Genomic DNA, 17,043 nt, shown 5'->3' on the forward strand with positions numbered 1-17,043 from the left:
TAATACTAACCTCCGTGATGACAAAATACGTGAGCGATGTTGGGAGTAGTAGACCACCTTGCTGTGTGTAATACTGTATTAGATAGCAAGCAGTTTATTATAAAATCCTAACTCTCAGGTGCATAGTGACATTGAGCGCTTAGCTGTCTTACCCTACACCTTCCAATTTCCGAAGAACTGATACTATGCGTTCAGTATCATTAAATGCATCTCTATAGTTAGAATAGCTCATACATTCTTAAGAGTCACTAAACACTTTAAAGCGTTTTGTTCGCTCCCACAACTCAGCCCTAACTCGCTATGGCGACTGTGTTTGCTGCATTCTTGGCAATATGCGCTGACAAATTGACATAGACCAAACAGAAGTTCCTACAAAACCATTGATTTCGAGATGAATGTGTTAAGGCTGGAGCTTATTCATGGGATACAGTGATTGCAATACTAGGAAATATTATACAAACAGTTTTGACTAAGCTCCAGCCTTAACACATTCATGTTACACATATTCGATAAGTGCTTTTTTGCATTAAGGGGTGTTGGGAAAATGGGCAATGCTTCTCGTGATGATCTCGAATTAGCAGCCATTACGAAACAGACAATCTCTGAACAGATATCAACAGGATCACGAGTATAGTTCATGATCATCAATCGTATCACGGTGTTTACTCGTTCAGCAACGGAGCTGAGCTCAGGCGGGAAAGGATAGATGCCGATAAAAAGTCCTATTATGTAAAAGATAAGCCAGTGGCACGAACACGTACCGTGTTGACCCATGGCATCGAATGTAAAGCTGTGAACGACGAGACACACAATGCAGCAGATGCACTAAATTACCACCTCTGTACCCCTTTCCCTTTACCGACGCCTTCAGTTTCCAGCGCCGGGAACTCATCGCGTCGAACGTCTGACGCTGCGTCAAATGCTGACAGACCCTGCTCCTCCATGCTCAGCTTCAGAGCAAGTTCAAGGTCATAGTCCCTAGGCTGGATATTGTTTGATGACCCCGACTTGGAAAATCCAGGCGACACAGTTCCAGATGTCTTGTTCTTCCTGCCAGGCTTGGGTTTGTATGTCAGCGAGAATTCGTAATCACCGGAGCTCGTTGCTTGGGGTGATGCGGGGTTATCATTGACGCCTTCCATCAGAGAAAGGCGGATTGCCTGTTGAATCTGTTGTTCATAGTCGTCCTCGACAGGCGCTATCTCAATCTTATCCGTGGAGGCAGACGGGGGAGTTATCATGTCCGAGACACTTGGCTCAGGGGTGATGGTATCAACAGTAGTGGTCTCACTGAATGTCGAGGCAGTATCCAGGCTGGCATCGGCAGCGGAGTCGCTTGTCCGACGTTGTTCCTCGAAAAGGAAGGCTTCCTCGGAGACCATCTGCGCATACCGCAATGCTTCTTCTTCAGTCAGGTCACCGAGCGCACCGACACCAAAGCGATTGCGCAGGCGGTTCTGCTCTCTGGCCTTTTGCTCGTTCTCCCTCTTGATTTCAGCCTCCTCAGCAGCGATAAAATCAATGACTGCTCCGCCTTGACGACGACTGGCCAGACGACCATGAACATCAGAGTGTCTAAGCCGACGCTTACGTCCTGAAGCGTGACTAGCAGAGCTGTACGCCCAGTATCTCAGAAAAGCACCAAATGAAACGACTCCACGAAGGACGGTTGGATCAGGGTCAAGATAAATCGCACCGACTGCTGAGTAAGTTGACTCGTCCAGAGTTGGGTTCATTGTGACCATGTGTCGAGGCACTCGTCCATTTGACCTTGCGTTGAGAGTTCGAACGGGATCCAATGTTGATGCCAAGGGGTCCCATGCTTGCACCAGTCCATCACTGCCGCCATGGACAACATACATAGCCGAGAGTGCCACGCAGGACACTTCTGGGGAGTCAGTCTGGATTTGTCGCACCGGGCTGATGCCCGTAGCCTTAGCATCCTCACGAGCGTTCCAGACAAGTACAGCCCCGTCGTCTGTGCCGATAGCAAACAATCGAGATCTGCGGCCTGGAATTTCTTCCTCAGCCGAGTGAAGAGGATCTTCACCGAGTGTCAGGACTGACGTGCTAGATTGGTCCATTGAGGCACTAGTGATCACTGCATGACTTTGACCCTTCAGCCTGAAGGAGCAACTCTCCCACTCATGAAGGTGGGACAGGACATCCAATGATGACACTGAAGTAGATGTGACGGATTGAGATATCTTCTCGTCGGGCCCCTGTGATACCTCTCCCGCAGTAGTCCCGAATAGTGACGGCTGAGCGCTGACGGAGACATCAGGAGGCGTGGGAGCCAACACGACTGATGATGATTGTGCATCTTGAGGAACTAAAGATCGAGTGTATCGCTCGACGTGTGCAGGGCGGTCTTCGGCTAGTCCACAATCGATGACAAATATGTTTTCACCAGCACCATGGCCGTCATCATTGGCGAAATCGACTTCCAGCTTGCGCTGCATATCCCATCGTTCGCAAACCCTTCGGAAGTGTGCAGGTTTTTGGCGCAAGAACTTTTCAATTTCTCGTGCTTCAGCAGCCAACTGACTCTTACTTAGGCTCATAGAGTTGGAAGGTGACCGAGGCGAGTATGCGCCTTTGATGGCGTTCTTGTCCGAATCATCTGGTCGAGCAACGCGTCGAGTGGAGTCCAATAGATGCCAGTAAACTGAGCGTCCAGCGAACCAAGCGTTTTTGGTGATATCTTCGCTCTTAGTTGCATTTTGTACAGTAGGTGTTTCAGTCAGATAGAATACCTCACCCAGAGCATTGAGCGCAACGATCCATACCCTGGCTGAAGACTTGCGCTTCTGGCTATAGTTGTCGTCAACCTTTAGAGAGATAATTGGAACGCCAGGACTAAGCACCCAACGCGCAGTAACTTCTCCAGGTTGGTATCGTTGCGGTCCAGAGTCGGTTCCAAGAGCGTATGAAGTGACGACACCAAGGGTAGAGCCAGTCAGCATCCCAATCATTGACTGCGTATTTGTTGGCACATTCGGCGATTTGGCCAACCATACACTGCAGACTGCCTCAGACATTTCTGGTATTTTAGGGATATCAGGGTAGGTGTCAACAACACCAGAATCCGCACCGAGATATCGTCCACGGTTCTCATTGACAGGACGGTAGTAGGGACGACCGCCCGGGAATCCTTCACCTGCAAGAACGCCATATGGCTGGCTTACATCGAGGACATTGGGAGTTGCTGCGGGACCCTCCCCCAAGCCAAAGGGAACAAGGTTGGGGAACACCTCATCAAGTTGCATAGAGCTGAAAGGGTCAACGAATCCCCATTTCTCAATCCTTCCGTTGGTAGGGTCACTGACTGAAGCTACTCCCAGGTCGGCAGCTCCGTGGATAGCTTTTGGTGGTTTCTTTCCGTTTGTGAAGACAGCGTGAATATTCGTGACAGCCCATGGCAGCTTGGAGTTGTACGTCAACACAGCGCTGGTTTTCTTCCCGGTACGAACAGATGCGCCAATACCTCCAGAGGCAAAGGATGCGCCTGGTTTGCCACGAGCCAGACTTCTAATCAAGCGGGTGCGCAGAAGGTATTCCTTTCTCCATGACGCCATGGGGGTAAGACGAGTGAAATAACGAGACTCAGACTGTATCAGGTCGTGCGAGCTGTGAGCCCACATGTCCACATTTTTCTTGACCTCAAGTGCTTCATGACCTGGAAAGAATCGTAGGAAGGCCATGCGCCAAGCATGAGAACTGGTGATGAGGGCATAAAATCGCTTGGAGACGAGAGCAATTGCGGCGTGCGAATCGGAGTGAAGATGCGAAAGAATATGTGTCAAGATCTCTGAAGTGAGCTCGAGTTAGGATACTGTAGAAAATATCATGTTGAATGGTATGACGCACCGTTTGGGAACTCTTCAAGCTGCACACCATCAGAGGGAGTTTCGGAGCGCTTGATAACCTTGAAGCCCAGTGCCTTCTTTGGAGTAGGCGGTGTCATTGCATTTTCGTACTCGGAGATGCGCTGGCCAGGAGCTGAAGGTCGAACAGTCGAGCGATGACCCAAACTCAGTCGACGTAGCTCCTCATCGAGTAAGTCGGCATCGACGTCATGGCCGGAGGGACGGCGGAGTGCCAGTGCAGAGCCCGGTTCAGCGCCACTTGAGTCTCCGGAGTAGACTCGGCGAAGGCCACGCGGGTCATGGTGAAGGGGGCCATGCTGGGAGAGAGAGGTTTTATAAGGGTTGTCTCGGTGAATCAAATGTTCTGTATTCTCGAGAGGCTCTTGTTGCATATAGCTGAAGGCTTGGAACTCGGGGGATAAGGATGCTGACCGTGCACAAGATATCTGCACAGTCTAGGATGCCGGGGCGAGGATGATGAAGCAGTTGAGGAGCTTGTTTGTGCGCTGTTAAGGTGTTTCGTCGCAAAGATGAGGTGTTAGTCGAGGTGATGATCGTTCCAAGAGGAAGTTTCCCTTTTTTGCCTCGCGGCGCGTCGAGTTTCCGATCTTGAACTTTGCCGATGATAAGCCGGCGCGAGACACTATTGATACACTGATGAGCCAATAGACGAGCACTATAAGACATCGTGTTCGATGAAGTGCAAGATGTTATAAGAATCTGTTATTGAAACGTGTGTATTATCTTTTCAAGTTTTATTTTTTTTCCCTCGTTATATCATCTCCTCGGTAAAACTATCATTGCCTGCCTGTTGAGCTCGACTTTGGATACTGTGAGTCATCAAGGTGTTCGCGATGGAGCCACATCAAGTTCGCCTCCAGCGGCTTACTCGTTGGTCAGAATTTTCTATACACACCGGAATCTCCTCATCAGTGTGTAAGTTAGCATTGCTATTTTAGTACATAAATGAGTGAGGCAGTAATTCTGCCACTAAGGAAACTTGCAATATCTACCCTACAGGAATTGGGTAGTTAACCATTTCTGGTAGCAAGCATCTCTAATCCTTGAAACCAAATAAAGACCTCAACAGCCCTGGACTATTCTTCTAGGACTTCCTAAGCTTGATCAGTCATTTGGATTGGCTCTGCCAAATCCGATTTTCTGCCAGCCCTTGATTGGATTATTATCTTCCATGACAAGTGCATTTAAGCTTTCAGCCACTCAGATTTCCCCACAATTGAAAGAGTGAAGATAGAGTCTGAAACTGCTGATTTCTTGTGTTATATCAAATGCTTTAACGAGATACATAGGAAAATTAAACCGCGACTCATGGAGAAGACTTTATTTAAAGCTGGCCCTGCGCTGTTTGCGTACAAAGAATTAGCCAGGACGCCAGTAATTTATTGGTAGTGTTATGATCCATGTAAAATGGCTCCAAGCTTGTCGTGAGTTGTGTCGAGCATACAGATAGATATTGGCTTTGCATGACAGTGATCTCAGATGTTGTGGCTCATTATATACTGAAATAAGAATTTTGATCAGTCCTGTTTGATGAGCCATAATACGCATTAGATTGGATGTTCAAGCATTCATTTGGGGAGTTTCGGGGTCATCTGATACAGAACCGTGATCAATGTGTAATACTCGTATATCGTGTTTCTCATCCATATTTCCAAATCTTTCATGCAATGCTAGTTATTGTCATGCCAAAACCAAGAGCAAGAAGCCACTCTGTTTCCTGACGGATCCTAATATGGCGAATCATGTCCAATGCCAGGTTCAAAACAGAATCCAAACGCCAAACGCTATGCATAACCCAGTCATTCCTGTTGCCAAACCTGGCCGTCGTAAAATCCCACCGCTGTCATCGTCTTTCTTACTCTTTCCATCCTCTTTGGCATTGTTGTTGCCGGTTCCTGTTGCAGCAGGTAACTCGTCAGACGCTGTTGCTTTCGCCTCGATGGTGGTCACAGTTGAAGCCCCGAAGGGGTATTTTATTGTCATTGTGCCGATGATAATACCGCTGGGCCCGATCGTGATGGTTTCACCACCGGCCTCTTTTGTTGTGATCTTGGCACCAGGCCCGGCAGTGAAGGTCGTTTCATCGATTATCGCGTATGAAGGGTTGACTTTGGTGATGGTCGCTCCACCAACAATTCGATATTTGGTGTCAGTGAGCTCAGCGTCAGACCCGCCTAGAGTTGTTCCGTCGACAACAATACCTTCTGGCCCAACAGTGATAGTATCGTCATCTATTGTTTCCGTTGTCACGGGGGTGCCAATTCCATATATCAGAGTCGTAGAGTGAAAGACAAACACAGATTTTCCAACTGCAGTGACCATCTCACCACCTCCGATGATCACGTCTGTCTGAGGACCACCGACCCCATGGTATGTAAGTGTTTCATCATCAACCACCACTCTACCAGGCGCAATGGACACTTGTCGCTCCTCCACAATAGTATTTGACCCGACGACAGAAACTTGAAGCCTTGTGGTCGTGCCCATAAGAGGAATTTTGAGCCTCGTGCCGTCCACAATAGCTTCCGTGCCCGAAACAGTAACAGGTATCTTTCCAATAGTCGCACTTGTAGGGCTGACAACGGAAATCACAGTACCTACAGGCTGCGGTTTCCTAACTGTTGCTCCTTCACCAACCACTTCTGTTGGGCGAATTGTGAATGTTCCATAATCGACAGTAACTGTTGTTGTTTGATCTGGTCTGAGACTGGAAAAGGTCTTGTCATTGACAATGACTTCTTGACCCCTGGCAGTCACAAAAAACTTCCTAGGGGGTTCAGGTTCGGTGTCAGGCTGTGATTGGGGCTGTGGACCCCCTTGTGGCTCGATTACTGGCTGCGGTCCTGATGTTGGCCTCGGTCCAGATTCTGCTGAAGGTCGCGGCTTCACGTCAGGCTGTGGCCCTGACTGAGGACTCGACTTTCCGTGCCCTCCAGAAGAATCTGGGTGATTCGAGCCTGGTGCTTTGGAAGGCCGGGGCAGTTGTTTGTTACTCATAGGGAGACCCCCTCCATCAGTCGGTCGGTCGAAGTGCGGCGGCGGCTCTGTAGGGAATACAACCGCCGGGTTCTTGTCAGTCGTTATGAATGTCACAGTCATTCTCGAACTTGACATAGTTAAACCTGGCACTCCAGGAACGGCTGTCGGATTCGACCAACCAGGAGGCTTTTCTGAAATACAAGATTTCCCCCGTAAGCAACCTTGAGGGGGCTCCTTAGTTAATTCAGAGCCTGGCCATGGGAATGTGCCAGACTCCTCGGAGCCATGGGATGGGACAATCTTTGAGAATGATGGGCTTGGAGCCTCTGTCTCGCAAATGTTGGGAGTACTGATAGTAGGGTAGGGTGGCGTGTAATCACTGCGGTTTCCAAAGAACGTTATCGTTGATGTATACACGATGGAATACTCGGTGATGGGTTCATTATCCTGCAATGTCGTGCACGGTAACACTGACGTTGGTGCTATCAGCGTCAATGTACCAGACGTCCATGGTCCAGGTGTGTATGTCCCATTTCCTTTCGACGTAACCGAGGGAATCCATCCGCAGGAAGACTTGTAACCAGGGCCGCATGTTTGCGTTTTCAGTTTGGTGTTGTTGGGTGCGGCTTGTGTAAAAGAATGTGCAAATCCCTGGTGTGGTCTCCTCTGAGCCGAAGCCTGGAGATCGGCTTGATTTGCTACAGAGCTTGAATCTCTATCATGATCTGACGGGTTGCCATTCGCCAGAGCAGCAGATTTAGGAATTGTCTGGATGAAATGTGAAGCTGAAGGTTCCGAGAAAGATCGAAGATGAGTTTCTAGAGTAAATCGAGTGCTCTGAGATGAAGTGGCCACATGATCCAACGGTGAAGTTATTGGCACTTTCTGAACAGAGTAATCAGAACTTGTCTCTGCTGCTGTTGACAAGTTAACTTCTGTAGAAGATGCTTGCTCAGGAAGGGAGGAAAATTCCTCTTCCACTTGTGTTATTGACGTTGATGCTATCGATAGCAAGCGAGTGGTACTGCCGTCTGGGGCAGTCGCGATGGCCGTTTCATTCAGTGGAAAGCGCCGAGGGTTTGGCTGATTAGGTTCGGATGGGGCTGATAGGCAAGGTAATCTTTAGCTACGATTCTCCTCTTCCATCCCTTCATCTTTCAAGGGAAATGCACAACAATCAACACTGGTGGGACAATTCGAAGGCTTACCTCTAGGTACAGCAACACCGACAATAGAAGGAACAAGCGTTGCGACTGAGAGCAGTCCAATAGCTTGCGCCCTCATATTGTCGATATAGCACAACACACAGACAGCATAGACTGGCTGTTCCGTCCTGCACTAACTTTCGCTCTGATCGTTTCGAGCTCCTTTCGTCTGTCATCCAAGCTCACCAAACCGAATCGACTAGGACAGGCCTCTAAACGAGTGATTTGGGCCTTGCCTGATGAATTGGTCTCACATCGGCCACCTATATGGATGGTTCTTCACGCAATGACCACAACGGCTTTCGACGTTGTCGATAATAACTTAGGGTGAGAAAATCAATCATAAGATCGGATGCATGACTGGGGAGGGGCTCAGAGGTTAATGAACCCGCCTCCAGCCTCTAGCAACTGGCTCTAGTGCATGGTGACAAGGGGTTACGTCGTCCAAGGCGTAAGCGCAAGCGAACAACCATGTAAGTTCAGGTCAACTGGGGCTGCTAATTGACTCGACCTCTCAGGGCCTTCCTCTCTTGTATTGTTTCATCTCTGGATCTTACTTTTGTCCTCGCTCTAGTAGAATAGCTCCGGAGGGCTTTCTTTGGTGGCGGGAGACACAAACAGCCCTGGCCTTTCATATAGTTGCACTGTGTGCTGTGTGCTGCATGGACACCCACCAAAAGCCCAGAATGCATGTGGCTGATGCCTTCCATCCTATGCGAAAACTCCCTTGTAAATGCGTCCATCAACTCTGTCCGGCCTGGCCCAGAACATGACACTCCAGAACGGTCGATTCTCCTTGGCAGGTCATCACTTATTCGGGTTTCATTTCATCTCTCGGACGTACAAAGGTCCCAAAAGTAAAAAATCGGAAGAGCCAGCGATAATTTGCCCAAGTTAAACTCAGAGTGTTACCACCTCATCAGTCCCGACCTTCCGGGAAACATTCGGTGGGAACGGTGGGACAATTAAAGTTACGCAGACCCAATATGATGTCTCAAGTTACATCCAGCTGAAATTCAAACAAATGATATCCATTCGGGTTTCCACATGGAGCTGAAGAGCGACACTGGCAGACGGAGCTGAAGAAGATGGATCAGAAGCAAAATCTCGGTATTTGCAATTTTCACACCCGACCGGCAACAACAACTTTCGGGTCCGATTTCAAAAGATCTTCAGGTCGTCGGAAATTGCCATTGTGAAATAAGCTCTGGTTTATTGTGTGGATGCCCAGACACTGGCTCAAAATTTCGTTCAAATGTTACAGTATGCTGACCAAACCACACTGGAGGGGCACTCGGTGATACCAGTTTATTATCGAAGTTGATATTGATGGACCCGTCAGTATTGATTGATATCGTTGAACCTGCAGCCAGGGTCTTACTAGTCGTGCAACGCTTTCCAGCCACCGACTTGCCGGCGTCAGGGTTCTACGCCGAGGATGCGCGCCATGTCAGACGGATCGAGGCCCTTTGTCGACAGGGGACAAGGATTGTTTCCAGAATTTCAAAAGCACCAAAATATTTCGTTTCCCTCAAAGGTGCCACGATATCACTTAATAATACAATTGAGCAACGTAGAGCAAAACACAGCCATGCATGGTGCAACGACATCTTGAAGCCCTGCAGCATCGACAAGTCCTGATGGCAATGCAACTTGAAAAGACCGGAAGTTCCCCTCCGACCAAACAGTCCTTCTTCGTGGATGCTATGTATTCAAGATGGAAGAGGGAACTCCTCGAGACGATAAGGTTGTTCAACTCAGCCAATAACGAACAAATTACCCCTGTGACCTCTTCGGGATGGCCTAGTGAATGCCAAGGAACACTCCGCGCTCCGCACCATAGCTTTGGGGGCCAAGCCAAGCTAGAAATGGCCAAAGCCATGTAACGCTACTCTGTGGCTTTCTTTTCAGTCCAAGGCCACTGAGAAGGGGCACAAGGCCAGAACTCGTTAATCTTCAGTCGCCTCGCCCTGGCTACTCCAACAAACTCTCAGTTCCATTGTCACCAAACTCACTGGTTTGCGCTCTTATCCGGCCTCGGCAGCTTCAACGAATCATTATTCCGTGCCAGTGTTGAACCATAGCGGCCATCATCAAGAAGGATTCGGCTCCCTGTCGCTCTGCTGTTAGTGTTAACTGCACTGCGACCCTTGACTGGACACTGGGATCGTTGTTTGGTGTGAATCGCGACGTTGAATGTGCCGCATTGCGGTCACCTCCACTCTATCGGCTCAATAAATCTCGTTGGATGTTTGCTTCGAAACTAGGATGACCTTTCTGGTGAGGGTCAAAAACGACAGGCTTTCTCACATCTCTCTGTCAGACTCGAGATGTGGTCAATCATCCTTGGATCGTACTTCCTTCTCGTGCAACTCGCACAAGCCCGTGACCCTGCACCTGTTTTGTTGCCCTCTGGTGGTTGGTACGTTACTCGGTCCTATTTTGTTGCAGTCGATGCTAATACACAAGACAGGACTGGAAGCGATGGCAATTGGTCTACCATCTCATTTTCCCTGGGTTCAAATTCACAGGCCATTGAGGTTCTGGTGAGCACGGCTCTCTCCGAATTCTGGGCCATTGGACCGGGAGGATGTCTACCCAGTATGTTTTCCTCACTTGGTCGTTCGTTCTTCAGCTTGGCTTCTCAAACCCAAGGAGTCATTGATACCTTTCTACTCTGGGTCTGCCATTAACATTCTATCAGAGGAGCCTCACTGTATCGCCGCTCGCGGAGGCATCTATAATCCTCAAGAATCTAGCGATTGGAGCCCCCTAGGCACATGGCAGTTAGGTTTAAGTTATCTTGGTTACGATGGGAATGGCAACTACGGGCGCGATGTTATCAACACGCAAAGCCCTCTCAGTGATGATCCGTTTACCATGGACGGCGTGCTAATAGCGACCATAAACACGACCAACTACTTGAACGGTCTCTTCGGTTTGGGGATCACACAGAGTAACTTCAATGGCACTGTGGCGGATTCACCATTGACCCAAGCAGTTGGGACGTATGGACTGATTCCAAGTTACAGCTTCGGATATACAGCTGGAGCATACTACAGTATGCCGCCCTCCATACAACCTCTGTTGTCAAAGTCGCTAACATGACTAGGAAATACACCTGTATCCTTGACTCTTGGAGGCGTCGAAACGCCAAGGTTTAAAAAACATGATAACGTCTTCACACTCAGCCAGGAAGACAACCTGGAGCGCCCTATGGTCCGTGGCATTCAGATCACACCCGCCGAAGGCCAAGATGTTCCTAGTTCTTGGGAATCCCAACAACCTTTGCTCTCCCAATGGAACTCATCTTTCTTCGCCATCATTGATAGCAGCACTCCCTACCTGTGGCTACCAGACGAGGCTTGCGACCAATTTGCCCAAGCTCTCAACTTGACGTATAACAGCACCTTCGAACTCTACACCATCAATGACGATCAATATCGTGATTATACAAATGACGAGTCATTCGACTTTACCTTTGTGCTTTCAAGCTTTGACGATAGCGATAACTTTGGCGACCCTTACAATGTACCAGGCATCGTCAATATTACCATACCTTTGAGAGCCTTTGTGGGCTTACTGCAATACCCTTTCATGCCTGATACGATCCAATATGGCGACCCAGCAATCCCCTACTTTATGCTACGAAAGGCGAAGAATAGCGGCTCGTACATACTAGGCCGTTCGTTTTTACAGGAGTCCTACCTTATAACCAAGTATGATGAGGGCGTCTTCTCAATCCATCAAGCTCTTTTCCCAGACGAGCCATCGACAAACTCGGAACTTACTGCCATCGAACAGTCTGACAACAGTCCCTATCCTCCACCATATGCAGAGGATGAAGGTGGGCTTTCAGATGGACAGGTAATTGGAATAGGAGTGGGTGTCGGGTTGGGTGTCTTCGTCGTCTGTGCGGCAGCTTTGTTTGTGTGGTTATACTTTCGACGCAAACGTAAGCGAGCAGCCAGAGGAAATAACCCGTCAGCAGAGGATCAGGACCTTAGGCCAAATAGCGGATCGCGATCGCCCAAGTCCCCTTTGATCATATTGTTTTCGAAAATTCTCGGACGACACTACTCGACAGATGATGGCACCAATGGTAGAGAAAAGGTTGCTGAAGCTCCCGATACTCAAATCCACGAGATGTCAGCACCACTTCCAGTAGCAGAACTTGATGGCGATGATGGCATGTCGTGGAATGACGATACGGAGATGGGTACCGACAGCACGCATAACATGACTGCCTATGAGATAGCCCGGAGGAAATTGGATAAACAACTTCAGGGACCCGTCCCAACATATACTCCCCCTGCTGATGGGACGGAGATACCCGCAGAGAAAGCGATATACCAACCAGACCCAACAAATGGTCCGCCTGTGGCCCTACAACTATCGCCATCGGCATCTCTAAAAACAACACAACAAGGGGGCACGAATACAAGCTCCATACCGCTGCCATCTCCACTGACTCCGGGCTTCGATGCGAATGGCCGTCCCATCGAGGCACCTTCTCCAACTACTATACCAGTATCGCCAACTAACGACAGTATTTCATTACCAAACTCACCCCTTTCTCCGACTTCGGACCACCATACCATTAACTCCATGGCAATGGGTGGAACTCAGTCAGGCTGTGAACCTCACTCTCCATCGAAACGATCGAACGAGCTACAACAGCGAGCAGTTCAACGGACACCCATTGATCCATCAAAGGTTGTATTTCTTGGGGCACTGCCCAAGAATACGCGCTTCTCCCGCCACGCCGCTCCGCAAATTGTATCAGATGAAGACTATCAAGCCACTGATGAGTCCTCACATCGGCACGGCTCTGTTGATACTCTGGGAAGTAACTTTACTGTCGACGAGGAAAGGCGAAGCGCAGAAGGATCATCAAGGCGTTTGGATCTAGGTACAAACGGCTCATCCGTGAATGCTGTGATAGAAGAATCCCCACAAAATCCTTCGACAGATCAGCCTGACATTTCACGAAGTCGGGAGCGCATCAATCCTGGTGAGGATTTGGTTCATGTACCGCAACTGGCTGAAAGACGGTATAGCTGGGAGCAATAAGCTGGTTTCTGTGCACCTTATTCTCATAATGATCAGGCTAGTATGAAATTCCTGGCTTTGTTGACGAGAAACACGAAAGGAACGAGGTCTGCGGTCTGGCCTGGTATCGGCCGTGGACAGCGCGATATCCAACAGATTTGAGTAATGCCACAGATTGCCAGAACAATATCTGGCCCAGACTGGTTAAAACCCCAGTCCATTGAGGCTGGTATAACGTTTTCTTTGTCAAATATGCATGAGCGAGCGTTATGATTTGTCTTGATATGTCAGTCTCATATACCAAAGAGAAGAATAGTTCTTATTCAATTTATAATCAAACATATGATGATATGCTTATCATGTGCTCCTGATATTGTCATGGTTCTATGCTGGCCTGATGTCTCAAGTATGTACTATATTTTCTACTGATGTTTTCTTACCAGATCTCCTGCCACCATGTCAACGCTGCCAGAATCTTCTTGCGCTCCTCTATATCCTTTACGTCCTCTGAGAAGGGGTCAAACACTGCCTTCTTAGCCGCATCCGCCATCTTGGTCGAGCCACCGCAGACGCAGAATATTCCATTGTTGAAGATTATCTCTTCGATTCTCTTGGCCTCCTCGCGTAGCCTGTCCTGGACATATATCTTATTTCGCTGATCACGCGAGAATGCTAGAAAGACATTGAGATGTCCCTCACGCACGGCGGCGTCAAACTCTTGCTGGAAGAAATAATCGGCCTCACGGTTGCGGTTCCCAAAGAAGAGATGCATCGGTCCTGGTGACGAGTGCGTGAGACGCTCGTGAATAAGGGCGCGTATTGGGGCAAGGCCTGTGCCCGTGGCGATGGCAACCAGAGGCCGTCGGGCATTCTGTGGGCCATGAATGGGTGAGAGGACTGGCTTGCGGGTGACAGTAAGAATGGAGTCCAAGGGAATGTTATCGAGATAACGAGAGCAGAGGCCCTCACGAGGTTTGCGGAGGACAGTTTTGTATTTGACTAAAGCGACAAGAAGCTCGATACGAGTCTTATCCTTGTCTGTCGGATGATTTTGATGCACGCCACCATTGGCAATGCTAAAGTCTCGTCCACGGATGGTTGGGAAAATATCGAAGAGACGCTCGGCAGGTAATTTGACGGATGTGAACTCCTCCAAGACCTCGAGAATAGATCGTCTTGACCTAGTTGCGTAGTCGAAATATTCATCTAGGTATTCAGTCATGGTGAACTCGAGAAGCCGCTCCTTGTGGTCTGGATTGGTGGAGAAGTAAGACATGTTCTTGAGGAATGATCTCCGAGGGATTGCAGTGAAGTCGATGTTATTCAAAAGGAGCTCTCTCAAGGTGCATTTGGGGTCTATATAGAGGTTCGTAGGAAGAGATTCGCATAATGAAAGGTCAAGGGTTTTGTCAGCCACCTCTTCCCAGCCCATGAGGGTGATGAGCTTCTGGACGTCTTGGGGGAAGTTTTTCGGGTAAATGGTGAGGCAATCTCCAGGGACGCAAGATAGCTTGTCTCCATCGCGACGTGGAATGTCGAATGAGATGAGGCGGACATCTTGCCAGTGCTTCTCTGGGGTGAGTCTGTCGTTTCCAACCAAAGTTGCTTTCCAACCATTAGGGATAGGGAGGGGTGAAGAGGGAGGGAGGTTAGAAACTATTGGAGACGCGTGGCCGTTACTTATTGAATTGCCACTGAGGGAACTCTTTAGGGACCATTTAGCGGGAAGAATCACATCATCAGGGATAGGCTCAAGTCCAGTAGGGGGAGGATGGTGTTCAAGTAAATGGTTGTAAAGCCGCTCACCCCAACGCACAAAACTTCCGTCAATACTATCCACAACATTAGCTACTTCAACTAGCGATATAGGACGATAAGAGCTGACCCGTCTGGAAATTGTTCGTCCGCCTCAAAGGGATCAAAGAAAGTTGTAGCACCAAGTTGATCGAGACGCCTGTTGAGCTTGCGAGCTGCCCAATTAAACCTGTACTGTATAAGCCATCGTGAACAACATCAAACGCTCTCAATAACTGACTTGACATAAGTACTATCTCCAAGCCCAAAAGTTGTATACTTGACTGAAGCCAAGCAACCTGGTGGTAATTTCTTCCGGAGAAGCCTTTTCCAGAAGACCAGTGAATTATGAGGCATATCTCCTTGGCCAGTGGTTGATATGACGAATAATACGAAGTCAGGCTGAAGAAGTGCATTCTAGTTTAGGAAGTCAGTAATAATCATCGATGAAGGAGCTATATGGCCTACTAAATCTACTGCATCGAGTTCTTCAACACGACTTTCAAAATGCAGTCTTTGACATATTCGCCCCAAATCTTCTGCCATGTCCTGGGCATTACCCGTCTCGGACCCGTACAGGACGAGCACGCTCCTATCGTGAGCGGCCATAGTGACTGACCGATAGATAAGGTATGTATGCGATTGCAGGTAAAGACTGAAGTTGTAGTACAGGTAATTAAGCCAGGGTCCGGTCTCGCAGGTTGAGGTTGTTTAGTGGGATGGTTTGCGTCAGAGTTAGCGCCGGTTAGCGGATGGCCGATAGCGGGGCGAGGAATCTATTGCGCTTCGGGATCTTATCAATCTGGGGATTGATTAATGGGGATGAAATTCCAAATGATACACCGTTTGTTCACCATAATGATTACTGGGATTGGATGAACATATTGTTACACATAGCCTTTGTCATTCAGGGCCATGTTCCAGAAAAATATCTATTGTTCTTTGTTCAGGGCCCAAGCAAACTATTCATAGGTGTCAATGGTCAATTGTTAATGCCATTTACTATATATATTTTGATGGAGTCGTTGTGTAGGTCAATCCAAGAAGGACAGGAGTTTGCATAGTGCTCCTTATGACAACAATACCGGCAATCTATATCCGCCTAGTCCAACGTCCTTATTGAAGACTGACCGCAAACCCCAAGCCAAAGGGAACATTTCCTAAAACAGTTGTCATATTCAAACGCATTGACAACGGGCAAGTTCTAGAAGAAGAAGCTGTGGAGTAAGGAGCTGGCTTGGCTTTCGGGGACTTGAGAAACACAATCCTAATCCTGGCTTGCAGGGCAGCATTGGATCCGAGCTGCCGGGCATGGAGGGATCATGAGCATGGCGGGTGTGCACTATGAACATGGATGTAAGAATAGAATAGATAGCTCACCCCTTCTCGTGTAATTATTGGTGGGAGCTGGTAATGATCGATGATGCCCTGGTCATTTGGCTCCCGCCATGTAAAAGGGGCTTGCAAAGGGGGTGAATCGACCCGGTCAGGGGGCTCGCTCAGATGTGTGACTCGATAAGCTGTCAGGCTGTGAAATTATCCAGGGTATGCAATTTCCGCCATGCAGGCAACCAAGCAACTTCGTGAGCCTATGCTGTGATTATCAGGCAGTTCGAGAACTTTTATCCAGTTAGCAAGGGGCCGTTGGGGTTTAAAGGAACGAGGAAACTTCCAGGCTGCGGTATTTGGTATGGGAAAGCTTCAGAATCGGTAGTATTATATGTTGAACCGTCAATGATATGTAAATAGTAGATTTCGTATTTCTGTACACAAAGGCATTTCAAAACTTACTAGAAAGATAATATCGCTAGTTCTCGAGACTTGCCATCATCCAAGTCTTACTATGTAGTCCAGAGCTTGAAGTATAGAAGACTATAAGCCTTATGACAACCCGATAAGTGCTATAGCTTTGCCAATCTGCTGATTTATTATGAACAAGATTCAATTCACACCAAGCTATGCCAATTCGCTGATGTCGTACTTGCTCATAAACCTATGCCGCTGAGAGGCTAGCAGGCACCCCACTGTTCTTGACCGTGATATCGATTCATGGATATCAACATGAGCGGTCAGCGCAAAGGAAAGAGATATTCTCTGAATACAACTCCCATTCTTGCCATTCT

The 17,043-nt window shown here is 48.5% G+C and overlaps 3 protein-coding genes across 3 annotated transcripts; 1 reads left to right on the forward strand and 2 right to left on the reverse strand.

Annotated features, from left to right (window-relative positions):
* Window positions 1–659: 659 nt before the first annotated feature.
* FOBCDRAFT_159475 (uncharacterized protein) lies at window positions 660–8,412 on the reverse strand. Its single transcript, XM_059608390.1, has 6 exons — window positions 8,078–8,412; window positions 5,667–7,972; window positions 4,512–4,589; window positions 3,871–4,324; window positions 2,853–3,811; window positions 660–2,801 (listed from the first exon to the last, which is right to left on the reverse strand). Exons 1-6 carry the CDS (start codon window positions 8,151–8,153, stop codon window positions 831–833), a joined length of 5,844 nt encoding a protein of 1,947 aa, XP_059467090.1. The 5' UTR covers window positions 8,154–8,412; the 3' UTR covers window positions 660–830.
* A 1,509-nt stretch (window positions 8,413–9,921) lies between these two features.
* Window positions 9,922–13,471, forward strand: FOBCDRAFT_221207 (aspartic peptidase domain-containing protein). Its single transcript, XM_031178880.3, has 4 exons — window positions 9,922–10,496; window positions 10,548–10,675; window positions 10,779–11,135; window positions 11,187–13,471. Exons 1-4 carry the CDS (start codon window positions 10,405–10,407, stop codon window positions 13,145–13,147), a joined length of 2,538 nt encoding a protein of 845 aa, XP_031044767.2. The 5' UTR covers window positions 9,922–10,404; the 3' UTR covers window positions 13,148–13,471.
* On the reverse strand, window positions 13,472–15,630 carry FOBCDRAFT_221210 (uncharacterized protein). Its single transcript, XM_031178879.3, has 4 exons — window positions 15,389–15,630; window positions 15,162–15,337; window positions 15,012–15,110; window positions 13,472–14,958 (listed from the first exon to the last, which is right to left on the reverse strand). The coding sequence occupies exons 1-4, from the start codon at window positions 15,527–15,529 to the stop codon at window positions 13,563–13,565; spliced, it is 1,812 nt and encodes a 603-aa protein (XP_031044766.2). The 5' UTR covers window positions 15,530–15,630; the 3' UTR covers window positions 13,472–13,562.
* Window positions 15,631–17,043: the final 1,413 nt, after the last annotated feature.

This window comes from Fusarium oxysporum, chromosome IV, assembly GCF_013085055.1.
Source record: "Fusarium oxysporum Fo47 chromosome IV, complete sequence".
NCBI lineage: Eukaryota > Fungi > Ascomycota > Sordariomycetes > Hypocreales > Nectriaceae > Fusarium > Fusarium oxysporum.